The 18,656-nt window shown below is 42.2% G+C and overlaps 1 protein-coding gene across 7 annotated transcripts in view; it reads right to left on the minus strand.

Annotated features, from left to right (window-relative positions):
- Positions 1 to 18,656, minus strand: part of LOC118396246 (rho family-interacting cell polarization regulator 1-like) — a 79,152-nt gene that overhangs the window by 12,149 nt on the left and 48,347 nt on the right. For 4 of the 7 annotated variants that reach the window (XM_052465734.1, XM_052465731.1, XM_052465728.1 and 1 more), the window contains 6 exons: positions 15,646 to 15,794; positions 15,380 to 15,509; positions 9,976 to 10,134; positions 7,401 to 8,357; positions 5,059 to 5,207; positions 1,266 to 1,434 (listed from right to left, as the gene is read on the minus strand). In XM_052465734.1, coding sequence (XP_052321694.1) covers positions 1,266 to 1,434; positions 5,059 to 5,207; positions 7,401 to 8,357; positions 9,976 to 10,134; positions 15,380 to 15,509; positions 15,646 to 15,794 — 1,713 coding nt within the window. The remainder of the gene's footprint in view (positions 1 to 1,265; positions 1,435 to 5,058; positions 5,208 to 7,400; positions 8,358 to 9,975; positions 10,135 to 15,379; positions 15,510 to 15,645; positions 15,795 to 18,656) is intronic. The other 3 variants (XM_052465729.1, XM_052465733.1, XM_052465732.1) reach the window with 3 other exon arrangements.

Below are 18,656 nucleotides of genomic sequence, written 5' to 3' on the forward strand. Positions count from 1 at the left end.
AATGTTTTTGGAATTGTTACAGAGGATAATGCCTCAAATGAAAACAGAGATGACTACATTGAAAGCTCAATATGGTAGGCCTATAGACTACATGTCTATATATTTCAAATCATATTGACTACGGTCTATAATTTGACTCAATATATTTAAATGATGTGTAACATGTTCGCAATTATCTGCGCCTCAATATTTGCAGCCATAGTTATAATATCTCTCTAGAAGCTGATCCGTTGTCAGTATTGTGGAATAATTCTAATGTTAAGGTAAGATTTGAATGGAGAAAGCTGATCCAAGAGCAGCTCTGCTTTTCTTTTTGATCCTCCTAGTATCAATACATACATGCATGCGTCACATAGTGAGTGTTCTCTCTGCATGGTGTTTTGGGAATTGTAGGAACAATGCATTGTTAAAACCCTCGTAATAATATGCCATTTAGCAGACGCTTTTATCCAAAGCGACTTACAGTCATGTGTGCATACATTCTACGTATGGGTGGTCCCGGGAATCGAACCCACTACCCTGGCGTTACAAGCGCCATGCTCTACCAACTGAGCTACAGAAGGACCACTAAGACTTTAAATTCCAGGGCTATCGGGAAACTGGGCCCGAGTCATTTGGTCGTGCTATTAGATGAAGCAGTGATATCACATTAATCTGCTGTATAAATAAACGTAATATCTGACATTGTATTCCAATTCGAACTTTGCTGTGTTTTTGATTGAAAGCGCAATGATAGACACTAAACCAAAAATCTGAAGAAAAAAAATCCCTAGAAATGTTGTGCTTTCAGTTGGTTGAAAGCAGTGACAATACATTAGTAATTCAACTAACTTTGGCTGTCTTTTTGAGTGGGTGAATATTCTGTAGGTTGTAATGTTATTGCTCAACCAAATATTACCCAATTATCCACTATGAAATGCCATGGTGTGTGTTTGCAGTGGTGGGAAAAGTACCCAATTGTCATACGTGCGTAAAAGTAAAGATAACTTAATATAAAATGAAAGTCACCCAAAAGTCACCCAGTAAAATACTACTTGAGTAAATGTCTAAAATAATGACAGAGTCACCTATGATTCACTAAACACTATTTTGAAAGAGGACGCAAAGTACCTTAATCATATGTTTGTTTCAGTCTCCATCTCCACTAACCAAAGTTAATTGTATGGATATTTTTTCTATTAATAAATGAGCAAGTATCAAAAGTATAAATAATTTAAAATTCTTATATTAAGCAAAAAAAAATATATATATATCATGATCCTCACCAGAAGTTGGGCGCTGCAATTCTTCAGATGAACCAGTAGGGCGTGGTCTAGAGCTTGGCAGCCAGTGCTCACAGGTCCATAGGAGGGGGACTCCCAGCATCTCTTCTCACAGTCTTCATCTCCCCCTGCACTCTCCTCTGATGGCCTGCCGGGGGCACTGTGGTGCTCACTAAACACAACATCCACACAGGAGCACAGATAGAGTATGAGCATTTTTTATTTATTTAACTAGGCAAGTCAGTTAAGAACAAATTCTTATTTACAATGATGGCCTACCCCGGCCAAACCCGGACGACGCTGGGCCAATTGTGCGCCGCCCTATGGGAATCACAATCACGGCCGGCAGTGACACCTCTTCCACTGAGATGCAGTGCCTTAGACTACTGCGCCACTCGGGAGCCCACAGGGTGGATAAATGAAGGTAGTTCAAATCGGGCAGTTTACCAGTTCAAATCGGGCAGTTTACCATTAAAAAAAAGCTCTTTTTTTTGTTGACACCAATGCAATAGCCACTGGATCTAGTCTACTTTGTCCATTGACTTCAAATAAAATCACATTTGTCCCAAATACAACACATGTCCCAAATACAACACATGTAGTAGACCTTACTGTGAAATGCAAACTAACTTAACCAACAATGTAGTTTTAAAAAAGTGTGTGCTAAATAAACAAAGAAAATAGTAACATGAGATAACAAGGCTATATACTGTACAAGGGGTGCTGGTACCAAGTCAATGTGCAGGGGTACAGGTTAGTCTAGGTAAAATGTACTTGTAGGTAGGGGAAAGTGACTATGCATAGATCAGGTCACCAACCGAGGCATTCCTAGTCAATCAATGTTAAAAAACCCAATATAAAGCCTTGCGTTCCTATTTTTTTACATTTTTTTATCCGTCTTGCGTTGCTGGCGGTAGGTGCACTCGATTCAGCTGCCCTACGCACCGGGTAAGCAAAGTATTCCCATTTTTAACCATTTCATGTGCTTGAAGGTAGAGACTCTGCCTTTGTGTCAAGCACAAAGTAGATGCCCTAACCGACTTGCCAAAACTATAGTTTGTTAACAAGAAATGTGGGGAGTGGTTGAAAATCAAGATTTAAATGACTCCAACCTTAGTATACGTAAACTTCCGACTCCAACTGTATGTATGTATGCATGTATGTATATGTGGGATACAATCCTCCCAGCTCTGCAGATTTTTCTGCGAAGAGACAATCAGATCATTTGTTTTGGTAGCAAAAATATCTCAATGTCAACAGTGAAGAAGCGACTCCGGGATGCTGGCCTTCGAGTCAGAGCTGTCCAGGTGTCTGTGTTCTTTTCCCCATCTTAATCTTTTCTTTTTATTGGCAAGTTTGAGAAGGTGTTTTCTTTGCAACTCTGCCAAGAAGGCCAGCATCCCGGAGTCACCTCTTCACGGTTGACGTTGAGACTGGTGTTTTGCGGGTACTAATTCAATGAAGCTGCCAGTTAAGGACTTGTGAGGCGTCTGTTTCTCAAACTAGACACACATGTACTTGTCCTCTTGTGCACAGGGGCCTCCCACTCCTCTTTCTATTCTGGTTGGAAACAGTTTGCGCTGTTCTGTGAAGGACGTAGTATTATTGCATGGAATTGCCTTCATTTCTCAGAACAAGAATAGACTGACGAGTTTTAGAATATAGTACTTTGTTTCTGGCCATTTTGACCCTGTAATCAAAACCACAAATGCTGATGCTCCAGATACTCAACTAGTCTAAAGAAGGCCAGTTTTATTGCTTCTTTAAATCAGAACAGTTTTCAGCTGTGCTAACATAATTGCAAAAGGGTTTTCTAATGATCAATTAGCCTTTTAAAATGATGAACTTGGATTAGCTAACACAACGTGCCATTGGAACACAGGAGTGATGGTTGCTGATAATTGGCCTCTGTGCGCCTATGTAGATATTCCTTTAAAAAACTGCTGTTTCCAGCTACAATAAGCATTTACAATGTCTACACTGTACTTCTGATCAATGTGATGTTATTTTGAATGAAAATAAATGAAATTTCGAAGTGACCCCAAACTTTTGAACAATAGTGTATATTTATTTATTGTTGAAAATAATTTTGGGGATGGTAAAACATTTCAGTGTTAATTTAAATGTCTAAAACCAGATAAAGTATGTAGAGAAAACAATAGAGCTATAGATTTATAAATAAGATCATCTTTGAGAACTAACACCAAAATAAAAACTAGACAGTCAGGGAGAATCTAAAATTCCCAAAATGTCATGGCATGGGCCCCCATTTATTTTGTTATGTTTGAGTCACTCAAGATAGCATAAGAACATGGCATAATCCAAGTGTAGAATTGCAGGAATCTGTATTTAAAACTGCAACAACAAAAATCTACCCCATAGCTTTAACCTTTTGGGGCTAGGAGGCAGAATCTTCACTTTTGGATAAATAGCGTGCCCAATTTCAACTCCCTGCTACTCATGCCAAGAATATAAGATATGCATATTATTCATAGATTTGGATAGAAAACACTCTGAAGTTTCTAAAACTGTTTGAATCATGTCTGAGTATAACAGAAGTTATGTAGCAGGCAAAACCCAGAGGACTAACTGTTCAGATTCCCCCCTCTCTGTTCCCTGAGTTGTCTTTGCCAAGGGATATTTTATAGGAACCTGTAGTCAGTTTCTACCGCTTCCACTGAATGTCACCAGTCTTTGGAATTTGGTTGAGGTTATTCCTTTGTGTAATGAAGAAGTAGGCCAACTAGGAACTGGGGACACTTGTGAGTTGCGCAAGATGTGAAAAGGAGCGCTGGTTTGTTTTCTTTCCTGTATTGAACACAGATTGCCCCGTCTACAATTTGATCGATTGTTAGCGTTTAAAAATACCTAAAGTTGTATTACAAAAGTAGTTTGAAATATTTTGGCAAAGTTTATAGGCAACTTTTGAAATAAATTGTAGTGACGTTGCGTTTTTCGTAAGCTGTTTTTTTTCTGGATCAAACGCACTTTATAAATGGACATTTTGGATATATATATATATGGACGCAATTAATCAAACAAAAGGACCAATTGTGATGTTTATGGGACATATTGGAGTGCCAACAAAAGAAGTTTGACAAAGGTAATGCATGTTTTGTATTTTATTTCAGTGTCTCGTGAAGCGCCCGCAGGGTTGAAATATCCTAACTCCTTTGTTTACTGCTGGTGCAGGCTATCAGATAATAGCTTCTTATGCTTTAGCCGAAAAGCATTTTTTAAATCTGACATGTTGGCTGGATTCACAACGAGTGTAGCTTTAATTGAGTATCTTACATGTGTGATTTATTGAAAGTTTGAATTTGATAGTATTTTAGTATGTTATTGCCATTTTCCCTGGCAATTGGCCAGTTGAGACATTTGCGTCCCGCCTATCCCTAATTAAGCAGAAAAAGGGCAAGAGGGCATTTAAAATGGTTGGTTGTGACATTGCCTTTAGCCACAAGAGTAGCACCCCCCCCCACACTAACTTTGCCACTGCTGCTGAATAAAATCCTAGGGGAAACACTGAGTACATCAGGAGAGTTGTTGCCAAAGAGAGGCAACAACAAGAGCCATGGCCCAGCTCTACATGTCATGTCACATTTAGACCAGGTGAAGGCATTATCATTCAGAATACCAATGAACTTCTCACATCCAGCATATTTAAAGCTGTGTTGTGGGATCACTAGATGGCAGTAAGTGAACACAGGGAAATATAACTCCTTTACGAGCAAAACTTGTAATCTGTATAACTGTGATGGAATTTAGGGAGGGAAGCCATGTTATGGAACCTGACCTGTCCATCACACTCCTCTTCTCACAGTTCTCCTCATCTTCATCCTCCAGGTCTGAGGTGTTGAGAAAGTCAAAGCTGCCCAGGGCTGTCTCCACCGTCAGACTCTGGACACTGGACGAACGACTGCAGGTGCGGCCCTTCAGAATACACTTGTTATGGAGAGACATGCACACATGTACTCGCACATACAGAACACACACACAAAAAATATTTTTCACCAATCCACTTTAATGCCATATAGAGTGCCTTAAGAACGTATTTCTACCTCCTGACAGATTCCACATTTTAATGAGTTAGACTGAATTCAAAATGTATTAAAACACACCTCCCCCCTCACTCATCTACGCAAAATACCCCATAATGACAAAGTGAAAACATGTTTAGACATCTTTGCACATTTATTGAAAATTAAAGTATTCACAGCGCTGAGTCAATACTTTGTAGATGAGCCTTTGGCAGCATTTACAGCTTTGAGTCCATCTTTGAGTCATCTTGGGAATGTCCTTCAGCTTTGCACATCTGGATTTGGAGATTTTCTCCAGTTCTTCCTTGCAGATTTTCTCAAGCTCTTAAGTTAGCTGGAGGAGCAGTGGTAAACAGCAATCTTCAAGTCATTCCATAAATATTCAATGGGATTCAAATCTGGGCTTTGGCTGGCCTACTCAAGGACTTTCACATTTTTATGAAGCCATTCCAGCATTGCTTTGGCTGTATGTTTGAGGTCATTGTCTTGTTGGAACGCAAATCTTTTCCCCAGTCCAAGGTTGTTTGCATTTTGAAGCACGTTCTCAACAAGGAATTGCCTGCATTTGGCACCGTTCATTGTTCCCTCTATCCTTACCAGTCTCCCAGTCCCTGCCACTGAAAAAAATACCCATAGCATGATGCTGCCACCACCATGCTTCACAGTAGGGATGGTGTTAGATGGGTGATGAGCTGTGTCAGGTTTTCTCCAGAAATAGTGCATTGCATTCAGGCCAAAGAGTTCCATTTGTCTCATCAGACCACAGAATCTTTCACCTTATGCTCCATCTTTCACGTCTTTTTGCAAACTCCAGGCATGCCTTCATCTGCCTTTTTCTCAGGAGTGGCATCCGTCTGGCTATTCTCCCTAAAACCCAGATTAGTGAAGTGCTGTGGAGACTGTTGTCCTTCTAGAAGGTTTTCCCATCTCAGCCAAGGAACTCTGTAGTTCTGTCAGAGTGGTCATTGAGTTCTTGGTCATCTCCCTGAACAAGGACCTTCAGCGGGTATTTCCATATTTTTTTTCAATTTCCCAATAATGGAGACCACTGTGCTCTTGGAAACATTTAACACTGTAGAACCTGTTTTCTACCCTTCCCCAGATATGCCTCATCACAATTCTATCTCGGAGATCTACAGACAGACAGTTCCTTGGACTTCATGGAATAGTTTCTGCTCGGACATGCACTGTCAACTGTGGGACCTTATAAAGACAGCTGTGCGTCTATCTAAATCACATCCAAACAATTGAATTGGCCACAGGTGGACTCCAATCAAGTGTTAGTGACATTCGAGGATGATCAAAAGGAAATTGGATGCACCCAAGCTCAATTTGTGTCATTGAAAATGGTTTTGAATATTTATGTAAATGAGATTTCTGTATTTCTTTTTTCAATTAAGTTGCACAAATGATCTAAAAACATGTTTTCACAGTCATTTTGGGCTATTATTCATAGATGGGTGAGAAAATATATTTTAATACATTTTGAATTCAGGCTGAAACACATCCAAATGTGGAATAAGTCAAGGGTTATGAATACTTTCTGAAAGCACTGTAAGTCCTGATTGTGAGAATACACCCCCTATTTGGAAATGGATCATCTGAGGAAAGTGTCTGAACAAAACAGTGTGTTCCTAAAATTATGACATGAAGATTAAAAGAAAACCATTCTTTTTCTGTTTCCTATCACCTTGTCAACGGATTTGGCTCAGAGTGAGCTCTCATGTGTATCTATCTGTGTCGGTTGTGCGTATGTGTAACAGGCAGATGGCCTCCCAGCGACAGTACACACATCTCCTGCTGCAGCATTGTGGGATGGAAATATTCAGACTGAGCCGAGGGGCAGGAAGTTCCACACCCTGATCGCAGTCCCACAGGGAAGGAACTGTGCTATTCTGGGATGCTGAAATCTACTCAGCTCCCACCAATGCCCGCCTCACTCTTATGAAGTGGCCATTTCCATTGTGAGGTGCAACACGAAACAGAGCCATGTGCGCGCACACACACACACACACACACACACACACACACACACACACACACACACACACACACACACACACACACACACACACACACACACACACACACAACTCACTGTTAATGTCTCCTCCAGTAGTTGTAACTCCTGCTCCAGGACCTGTAACTCAGGAAACTGTCCCCTGTAGTCATCCAGAGAGGAGATGACTGCACTCAGGGCTTCCTCAATTCCACTGTCCACAGCCTGCTGCTTCTTACAGTCTGTGGGCTTGGCTACTACAGCCTCAGGCTTCTTGGCCTCCACCAACACTGCCCTGTGGGCACTGAATGATATGCCCTCAGTGCTCTGGGTCTGTGCTTGTGAGTCTGGTCTGGGATTCAGAGAGGCACCTTGCTGATACAATGTATCAGTCCTAGTGGGTACAGCGCTCTGAAGTTCTGGCTCTACTTCTGAAACAGCCTCTAACCCTGTGTCGGACTCTATAGACACTGCAGAATACCTGCTCTCCGGCCTGCTCTCCTCCATGGTCACAGTAGCTGGGGCGGGTTGCTCAGGGGGGTCTCTGACCACCACAGTCTCTCCTGGGATAAGGGCCCACTCTGCCCTGGCAGGTATCACCATCTCAATATCGTTTATACAGATCCCACACTGCAGGGAGGTGACCTCAGAGGGCTCCACAAATTCACTGGTTGACCGGTCTATCAGTACGCCATCGGCACTGTTCTCACTGATATGGCTGAGTGAGCGTGAGTAGCGGGCGTGGCCGTTAGGCACTGCCTGTTTCCCAGAAGCCTCATCTTTCCCCGCTGCCCCAATGTCTGACGACTCCTTCTGCGTCTCCTCCTGCACATCCTCCTGTTTGGCTAAGTGGGTAGGGGTGGAGGTGGCAGTGTCTCGGAGGGCAAAGGAGATTTCAATGGAGGGTGTGGAGACATTGACCTCTGGCTGGACCAGGTTCTTGTTGGTGTGACGCAGCCCCAGGGAGAGTTGAGGGCTGGATGAGTCATCTGATGACTCAGAGGAGTTAGACCATGCTGTGCCATTCTCCATATCTTCCTGCCTCCTCAGCATGTTCTAGAGAGAGAGACAGAAAGACAGAGAAAGAGACAGAAAGACAGAGAAAGAGACAGAAAGACAGAGAAAGAGACAGAAAGACAGAGAAAGAGACAGAAAGAGAGACAGAAAGACAGAGAAAGAAAGAGAAAGAGACCGAAAGAGACCGAGAGAGAGACCGAAAGAGACCGAGAGAGAGAGAAAGAGACCGAGAGAGAGAGACCGAGAGACCGAGAGAGAGAGACCGAGAGACCGAGAGAGAGAGACCGAGAGACCGAGAGAGAGAGACCGAGAGACCAAGAGAGAGAGACCGAGACCGAGACCGAGAGACCGAGACCGAGAGACCGAGACCGAGACCGAGACCGACCGAGACCGAGACCCGAGAGACCGAGACCGAGAGACCGAGACCGAGACCGAGACCGAGACCGAGAGAGAGAGAGAGAGAAAGAGACCGAGAGAGAGAGAGAAAGAGACCGAGAGAGAGAGAAAGAGACCGAGAGAGAGAGAAAGAGACCGAGAGAGAAAGAGACCGAGAGAGAAAGAGACCGAGAGAGAAAGAGACCGAGAGAGAAAGAGACCGAGAGAGAAAGAGACCGAGAGAGAAAGAGACCGAGAGAGAAAGAGACCGAGAGAGAAAGAGACCGAGAGAGACCCAGAGACCCAGAGAGAGACCCAGAGACCCAGAGAGAGACCCAGAGACCCAGAGAGAGACCCAGAGACCCAGAGAGAGACCCAGAGACCCAGAGAGAGACCCAGAGACCCAGAGAGAGACCCAGAGACCCAGAGAGAGACCCAGAGACCCAGAGAGAGACCCAGAGACCCAGAGAGAGACCCAGAGACCCAGAGAGAGACCCAGAGACCCAGAGAGAGACCCAGAGACCCAGAGAGAGACCCAGAGACCCAGAGAGAGACCCAGAGACCCAGAGAGAGACCCAGAGACCCAGAGAGAGACACAGAGACACAGAGACACAGAGACACAGAGAGACAGAGAGACAGAGACACAGAGAGACAGAGAGACAGAGAGACAGAGAGACAGAGAGACAGAGAGACAGAGAGAGAGACAGAGAGAGAAAGGAGGGGAGGAAGAACAAGGATGATAAAGTCAAATGGAGACAGTACCATCACATTCTGAAGCTAACATACAGTATGATAATTGAGTGTCAGACAGAGAGAAAGAGAGCCAAGGGGCCCTGTGAGCCCATGCCAGCCAAGCCTCTATTATAAACCAGAGCAGAGCAGCCTGGCCTCTGGCCAAAAGAGCAAACAGACTCCCTGCTCCCTTTAATTAACTTCTCATTTATCAGGCCTCTGCTTTGCTGAGCATCCAGGCTTACCTCTGGAACAATAACAAATAGAGGCTGCATATGGAGAGTAGAAGGCTGCGTCGGTCATTGCAAAGACTACTAAAGACTATTTTAAGACCCAAAGAGGAGGGACACAACAGCTGACTATAAACACAGATTCTACAATAGCCAACATGAGAGGATCTACATGATAGCACAACACAATCGATAAAGATTTCTACTAGAGGACTTCTACTGAGGTTCTACTACCACACTCTACAATGCTCTACCACATATTTAACTAGAGATTAGAGGGGATATAGTGGGTTCTCTCTGTAGTGGCTAGCAGCACTTACGTCAGTCTGCATGTTAGCAGAGGCCAGGTGGACTGAAGAGACGTCACTGCAGGAGCAGCTCTGAGACAGTCTCTCAACCAGCGTGTCACGAAACACATCCAGAAGGGACCAGCGCTGTTTGGGGGGCATCATGCTGCTTGACAGGCTCCTCGGAGCAGTCTTCACACCACCAGGTAAATTAGGAGAGGACCGTGAGAAAAGGTCCACCTCCACTACAAATCACAGCTAGACTAAACACTCCACTCAATAAAGTCACTGAATTAAGAGAAATAGGTGCTAGATGTATTTAGCTTGCCCATTGACAAAACAGACCAATACATCCTGTTAACATCCTGTTAGCGTTGTAACCCAGCAGACGCGTATTTATTTTAAAAACTACAACAACAAAAAGTATCCTCGGTTCGACTGCTGTTAACAGAAAACATGCTGCGTGACAGAACATGTCCTGGATAGGGATAATTGTGATTCATTCTAGAACCATTTTTCTATTATAGCCAGGGCTCTAAATGAAAAAAGTTCAGGTGCTCCTAAATTTTCTAAGTTAGTAGCACCACAAAATGTAGAAGCACCAGAAAAATAAAATGTTTTAATTGATTGAGATATATGAAACCTACTTATTTTTTAAGCATATCTCTTGAAGAACATATCACTTTTCCTCTATTTCTGTGACACAAAATGTCCCTAGACTTTTTCCACATTTTGTTGTGTTACAGCCTGAATTTAAAATTGATGAAATATTGATGTTTGGTCACTGGCCTACACACAATATCCCATAATGTCAGAGTGGAATTATAATAAAGCATTACATGCATATCATTGTATCTGCGCAGTGGCACAGAGCAGTAGAGTAGAGGCACTTATTGAAGTTGCACACATAGGGAACATTTTTAGTAGCCTGGGGTCCGGGAAAATGTTGGCCTTTATAATCACATTTCAAACAATTCTACGTACTCCTTCATGACTGGAGACTTAAGTAGAATATTTTTTAATACCACACAAATTATCGAAATGGCAGGCTACTTCGACACAGACAAATTGATCTGAGATCAATAAAAACAATATTGTCTTGAATCCATCAATAGACTAGGCCTAGGTGTGTAGAAAAATATTGTAGGCTATATGAGGAGGAAACTATAGTCCTAAAAATGATTTCCAGTTTCACCCAATGATGCGTAGCCGATATGGCCGATATGCTCTGTAAAACAATATTTGGAATTTCATCAAATATTTTGCAGCCTACAGCATAGACTCTTCTCTTTTCAGCAGGCACCATTTGCTTTCCAACCTGTGTTTTCCCTCGATTGTATTTGTTTTGCCTGGGTGCTGTTTTTTTTCACTGACAGATTTACCGCTTATTCCTGACTAAGCTATTCCTTGTTCTTCAGCTACAATCCACAGCTATTGATCCTCTGTGGCTAAATGATAGGCCTTCTCATGGTGTCGTAGGCTATTATGAATGATTTAATTTATTTCTGAACAGACAACAGTAATTCTATAACTTTGGCAAATGTAGAAATTCATCAGGGGTGCTACAGTTTGTTCAGAACTTTTGCGTGGCTATAATTCTTTAAGGAAATAAATGATGAAATGCTACGCTGGAGTGATGAGAAGCTCATGTCCATCAGAGTTAGGACATGAGAGATAGGGAGAGAGATCATAGAAAGTGATTATCATTCTAGCTATGCGAGACATAATGACACAGTTCTCACTCACACAGCCAGCACCAAGCATTGGTCTCAAACATAGGTTAGATACAATGTTGCGAAACCATAAACCTGGGCCAACCCAAATCAACTCTTAGAATACCTGTTTGGTTTTGTGGTGCCAGGAGAATTAACTAAGAGGCAAATTGAATGAACTTTGACCGCTTTTATTTGAAATTTTTACATTAAAAAGTGACAATTATTTTGCATGCCAGGAGAGGTACCAGATCTGGCCAAATAAGTTCCGCAAAAAAGCAGTCCAAGAGCTGAAATTAAGCACGGGGTGTATTTAGGGTTGCAAATCTTGAGGTGGAAACATTCAGTGGGAATTAACGGAAATACAGTGGGGCAAAAAAGTTTAGTCAGCCACCAATTGTGCAAGTTCTCCCACTTAAAAAGATGAGGCTTGTAATTTTAAATCATAGGTACACCAGAAAAATCACATTGTAGGATGTTTAATTTATTTATTTGCAAAATATGGTGGAAAATAAGTATTTGGTCACCTACAAACAAGCAAGATTTCTGGCTCTCACAGACCTGTAACTTCTTCTTCAAGAGGCTCCTCTGTCCTCCACTCGTTACCTGTATTAATGGCACCTGTTTGAACTTGTTATCAGTATAAAAGACACCTGTCCACAACCTCAAACAGTCACACTCCAAACTCCACTATGGCCAAGACCAAAGAGCTGTCAAAGGACACCAGAAACAAAATTGTAGACCTGCACCAGGCTGGGAAGAGTGAATCTGCAATAGGTAAGCAGCTTGGTTTGAAGAAATCAACTGTGGGAGCAATTATTAGGAAATGGAAGACATACAAGACCACTGATAATCTCCCTCGGTCTGGGGCTCCACGCAAGATCTCACCCCGTAGGGTCAAAATGATCACAAGAACGGTGAGCAAAAATCCCAGAACCACACGGGGGGCCCTAGTGAATGACCTGCAGAGAGCTGGGACCAAAGTAACAAAGCCTACCATCAGTAACGCACTACGCCGCCAGGGACTCAAATCCTGCAGTGCCAGACGTGTACCCCTGCTTAAGCCAGTACATGTCCAGGCCCGTCTGAAGTTTGCTAGAGAGCATTTGGATGATCCAGAAGAAGATTGGGACAATGTCATATGGACAGATGAAACCAAAATATAACTTTTTGGTAAAAACTCAACTCGTCGTGTTTGGAGGACAAAGAATGCTGAGTTGCATCCAAAGAACACCATACCTACTGTGAAGCATGGGGGTGGAAACATCATGATTTGGGGCTGTTCTTCTGCAAAGGGACCAGGACGACTGATCCGTGTAAAGGAAATAATTAATGGGGCCATGTATCGTGAGATTTTCAGTGAAAACCTCCTTCCATCAGCAAGTGCAATGAAGATGAAATGTGGCTGGGTCTTTCAGCATGTCAATGATCCCAAACACACCACCCGGGCAACGAAGGAGTGGCTTCGTAAGAATCATTTCAAGGTCCTGGAGTGGCCCAGCCAGTCTCCAGATCTCAACCCCATAGACAATCTTTGGAGGGAGTTGAAAGTCCGTGTTGCCCAGCAACAGCCCCAATACATCACTGCTCTAGAGGAGATCTGCATGGAGGAATGGGCCAAAATACCAGCAACAGTGTGTGAAAACCTTGTGAAGATTTACAGAAAACATTTGACCTCTTGTTATCTACCCTTTGTTGGCAATGACAAAGTATTGAGATAAACTTTTGTTATTCACTTATTTTCCACCATTATTTGCAAATATATATTTTTTTAATCCTACAATGTGATTTTCTGGATTTTTTTCTCATTTTGTCTGTCATAGTTGAAGTGTACATATGATAAATTACAGGCCTCTCATCTTTTTAAGTGGGAAAATTTGCACAATTGGTGGCTGACTAAATACTTTTTTGCCCCACTGTATATGCAAACTAATATTAATACCATTAAAATGTGTATGTTTTTTGCATTGGATATATTTACCATACAGTATCATATGGAGACAGAAACCTTTTACATTATCATAAGTAGACATGATTAAATCCTTCCAATAGAAATAAAAAACGATTTTGTTACAAATTTAACCTTAATTGAGCTTCCTCTTCACATGGGATGAGTTCACTGAATAACAAAAGATAGGGAATATTGAATGATCCCCAATGATCAAACGCATCTCCCAAAAACAGTTTCAACATAGATCTATAAAATGATAGTCTATAAACTAAAGCTTTGGTTGTCTTCCTCTTAGGCTTCCATGTCTTCTCCCTGGACCTCTTCATTGTCCACCTCTTGAACATCAGACTCTGAGGCCTCATCTTCACTGTCACTTTCCAACCTTGAGGATGGCTTGTTGTCAGGCTTAAAAAACCTAAAATCTGCCCGGATGGCCACCAATTCTTCAACATTTGTATTAGTCAGCCTGTTGCGTGCTTTGGTGTGTGTCTTCCCAAACGAGGACCAGTTGCTCTCTGAGGCGGCTGATGTTGGTGGGATTTGGAGGATGATGGAGGCAACAGGGGAAAGAGCCTGAAATCCACAAAATCCCTTCCACCAGGTGGCTGATGAGATATGTTGGCACGACTACCACATTGCATCTCCATCGCAAAGCACTTGCTCGGAAGTGTACTTTGCCAGACTGCTAAGAACCTTGCCTCATGCTTTGCAAGCATTCTCGGAAGTCTCAGAATGTTGCGCATCCGGCTTTAGAAACTTTAGAAACAGCATGGAGTTACTGTATTATGCCTGCTATAGGGGCAGGGCTTGGTGTGTGTGTGTGTGTGTGTGTGTGTGTGTGTGTGTGTGTGTGTGTGTGTGTGTGTGTGTGTGTGTGTGTGTGTGTGTGTGTGTGTGTGTGTGTGTGTGTGTGTGTGTGTGTGTGTGTGTGTGTGTGTGTGTGTGTGTGTGTGTGTGTGTGTGTGTGTGTGTGTGTGTGTGTGTGTGTGTGTGTGTGTGTGTGTGTGTGTGTGTGTGTGTGTGTGTGTGTGTGTGTGTGTGTGTGTGTGTGTGTGTGTGTGTGTGTGTGTGTGTGTGTGTGTGTGTGTGTGTGTGTGTGTGTGTGTGTGTGTGTGTGTGTGTGTGTGTGTGTGTGTGTGTGTGTGTGTGTGTGTGTGTGTGTGTGTGTGTGTGTGTGTGTGTGTGTGTGTGTGTGTGTGTGTGTGTGTGTGTGTGTGTGTGTGTGTGTGTGTGTGTGTGTGTGTGTGTGTGTGTGTGTGTGTGTGTGTGTGTGTGTGTGTGTGTGTGTGTGTGTGTGTGTGTGTGTGTGTGTGTGTGTGTGTGTGTGTGTGTGTGTGTGTGTGTGTGTGTGTGTGTGTGTGTGTGTGTGTGTGTGTGTGTGTGTGTGTGTGTGTGTGTGTGTGTGTGTGTGTGTGTGTGTGTGTGTGTGTGTGTGTGTGTGTGTGTGTGTGTGTGTGTGTGTGTGTGTGTGTGTGTGTGTGTGTGTGTGTGTGTGTGTGTGTGTGTGTGTGTGTGTGTGTGTGTGTGTGTGTGTGTGTGTGTGTGTGTGTGTGTGGCCCGGGAACTGGAAGCAAGCTGCAGTGGGAGGCAGCCTGTCTTGTCGGAGACATTTTGTGGGATTTTCTTTTAGTCACACTGGTGCTCACAAAATAAAACTCCAGGTCACACAACAAAATACTTGAGCCCAGGGTACAGTTCATTATTCTGTGGATTATGGGACATATTATGAAAAAGAACACTGGTTATAGGACAGTTAGAGGTTTAGGGTACTCACATAGAAGGCCTGTTCCCGTAGGGAGGGGGTATCAGGAGGACTCTGGTTGTAGGTGGAGAAGCGTTTGTTCACCGTGGGGGGTTTGTTGACCGTGCTGGCGGTCGAGGCTTGGTCATCCTTGTCGAAGGGGCTGTCCATGAAAAAAAAAGGGCACAGAAACGTATTACTAGACCCACACACAAATGTATGCACACACGCAGTCCCTCTTTCTATACAACCTTAATATCCTTATCACTTCAAAGCAGAAGCCACATTGGGCCACTCACTTCCAGGTGACCTCCAAGCTCAGTTTGATGGTCCCCAGGTCATTGATGTCCACTGCCACCGTCTGGGGTAAAGCAGCAAACAGGTCCTTGGTCTCACACGACACGTTTCCCACCACCACGTGATTGGCCAGGCTCTTCAGCTCTGTCACCTAGGGAACCAGAGTAAGACCAATCAAAATTCAGTGATTCAGTTATGATCTAAATCTCTCCAAACACCACACCAATAGCTGATTTAGATAAGCATTAACTAGGTTTCCGTTCCAACTTTTTTATGCGAGTAAAGCACAAGTTGGATAGAAAATGTCACGACAGCCCTGATTGAACAACACATTTGTCAGTAAACTTCCCAAATGTTAACAAAACACGCTAGACAAGGTTATATATTTTTTGTGTCTGTAAAATGAATTACGTGAGAAATATTGGTGAAAATATTTTTACGCGCAAAGATCGATATAACCATCATATTAAAGTAAACTTGGGAGCCACGGGATGATGTTGTGTGGTCTTCCCAATAGGACTCGGGAAAGCATGCAGTTTATTAGGCTACAGAAGAAATAAGTTATGAACTTCAGAGTTTGGTGAAAGTGCACAGTGATGAGCTTGATGCTGCTTTCCAATAAATATCAACGGTCTTATTCTGGTGACATGATGATCAATGCTTGGCTACCGTTTGACAAATAAAAACAATCTCACTCTTTTGTCCATAATAGTTCTCATCATGTAGCCTACCCAGACTGTATATGTGCGCTGTTGGCTAGAGCACACATGCAAAGACCAGAGTGGGCACATTCGCTATATAGACAAAAAAATATATATATATATCAGTAGAGTTGAAAATGCGATGGAAACCCATTTACTTTAATTGTTTTATTCAGTAGATGGGAATTTGACCGCAAAAGTTTGTTCTATGTGCACTCGGTCCTCACGCACAGCTTTTTATCTGCAACAAGTCAAATTGATAGAAAGACATCTCTGTTGGGAAAATCCAGATTTTAGAATATTCATATGCAAATCTGTAACCAATTGGATGGAAACCTAGCTATTGGCTATCAAAATTATACTGTTATACAAAAATCACTGATTTTTCACATTATTATCCATTGTAAATTATTTCTCTCTCAAGGATATTATATTAGTATGGGATGAAACCTATTGTTATTGTCTGAATTCTTATTATTAAAATGTTCCTTGACTTGGTCAAATAACTTTTTTTTCCTAATTTGACAATCTATGCTTGAGTTACCACAGAAACTAGAGGCCATGGGTAACTTGGTCAAAAAGAATGGTGCCGATTGGCATATAGGTGGCACTGTTTTAATCAGTCTCACTTAAACACTCATTTCCACTTCTCCATTTCACCCAGGGATTTGAAACTTTGTATGTAGGGCTCTTTCATTATGCTGAACAAATTTGCCTCAAGGACCCATAAGGTCCATCAGGATAGATTTTCCTCCATCTTGGAAACTTGGGAAAACTTTGCATGAACCCAATAATTAAGTCCAAATAACACCAAATGAGTTATTAGTTAGGAGGCCCATGGCACATCTCTTAACTTAGTTCGCGAAAAGCCAAGAGATGGCTGAGGATTTTACGTGTCCATTTAAATCCTTCGTAAATCCACTTCACAATGGCCTAATAACTTGAAACTTTTTGGGTCATCAAAGACAACCATGATGAACCATGTTAAGTTTGGCATTGACATATTAAACAATAAGGAAAATATTAACAATTCACTTTGACTATATAAACGCCAATGCGTAAAATAATAATAAATTATTATCCTCAGAATAAAAAGTCTGATTCACTCCAAATTTGGTCTGTCACATGCGCCGAATACAAGAGCTGAAGACCTTACCGTGAAATGCTTACTTACAAGCCCTTAACCAACAATGCAGTTCAATAAATTATTTACTAAATAAACTACAGTAAAAAATATAATAAAAAAGTAACAATAACAAGGCTATAAACAGGGGGTACCGGGTCAATGTGCAGGGGTACAGGTTAGTCAAGGTTATCTGCACATGTAAGTAGGGGTAAAGTGACTATGCATAGCCGATAAACAGTGAGTAGCAGCAGAGTAAAAAAAAATATTTTAAAAAATCCCAAAAAGAGTTTCAGAAATACCACTGCTGCATTCAAAGACTGCCACACTATACCAGTAGATGCATATTAGCACATATGCTAATATGCACATTATCTTTTTTAAATGCTAATGAACCATAGGACCAAATGACACCACATTTGGAATGTAGGCCCATGGTACATGTCTCAACGTAGCTTGAGAAAAGGGATTGGTTTAAAGATGAGAGATATTGACGAATCTAAAATCAGATTTTCCATCTTAATTTAAATCACTGTAAATCCACTACACAGTGGCCTATCAACTTGAAAATTGTCATCGCTATCATGGACATCCCTAAAATGAACAAAACGGAATTTGAAAAAAAAAAAAACAAGAAAACTATTAATTAATTATTTGCATACAGTGGGGAGAACAAGTGGGGAGAACAAGTGGGGAGAACAAGTATTTGATACACTGCCGATTTTGCAGGTTTTCCCACTTACAAAGCATGTAGAGGTCTGTAATTTTTATCATGGGTACACTTCAACTGTGAGAGACGGAATCTAAAACAAGTATCCAGAAAATCACATTGTATGATTTTTAAGTAATTCATTTGCATTTTATTGCATGACATAAGTATTTGATACATCAGAAAAGCAGAATTTAATATTTAAACCAATCCTTTGCTCTTGTTCTGGGATTGATTTGCACTTTTCGCACCAAAGTACATTCATCTCTAGGAGACAGGACGCGTCTCCCTCCTGAGCGGTATGACGGCTGCGTGGTCCCATGGTGTTCATACTTGCATACTATTGTTCGTACAGATGAACGTGGTACCTTCAGGCATTTGGAAATGCTCCCAAGGATGAACCAGACTTGTGGAGGTCTTGGCCGATTTCTTTTTATTTTCCCATGATGTCAAGCAAAGAGGCACTGAGTTTGAAGGTAG

This window comes from Oncorhynchus keta, chromosome 17 (genome assembly GCF_023373465.1).
Source record: "Oncorhynchus keta strain PuntledgeMale-10-30-2019 chromosome 17, Oket_V2, whole genome shotgun sequence".
Taxonomy (NCBI): domain Eukaryota; kingdom Metazoa; phylum Chordata; class Actinopteri; order Salmoniformes; family Salmonidae; genus Oncorhynchus; species Oncorhynchus keta.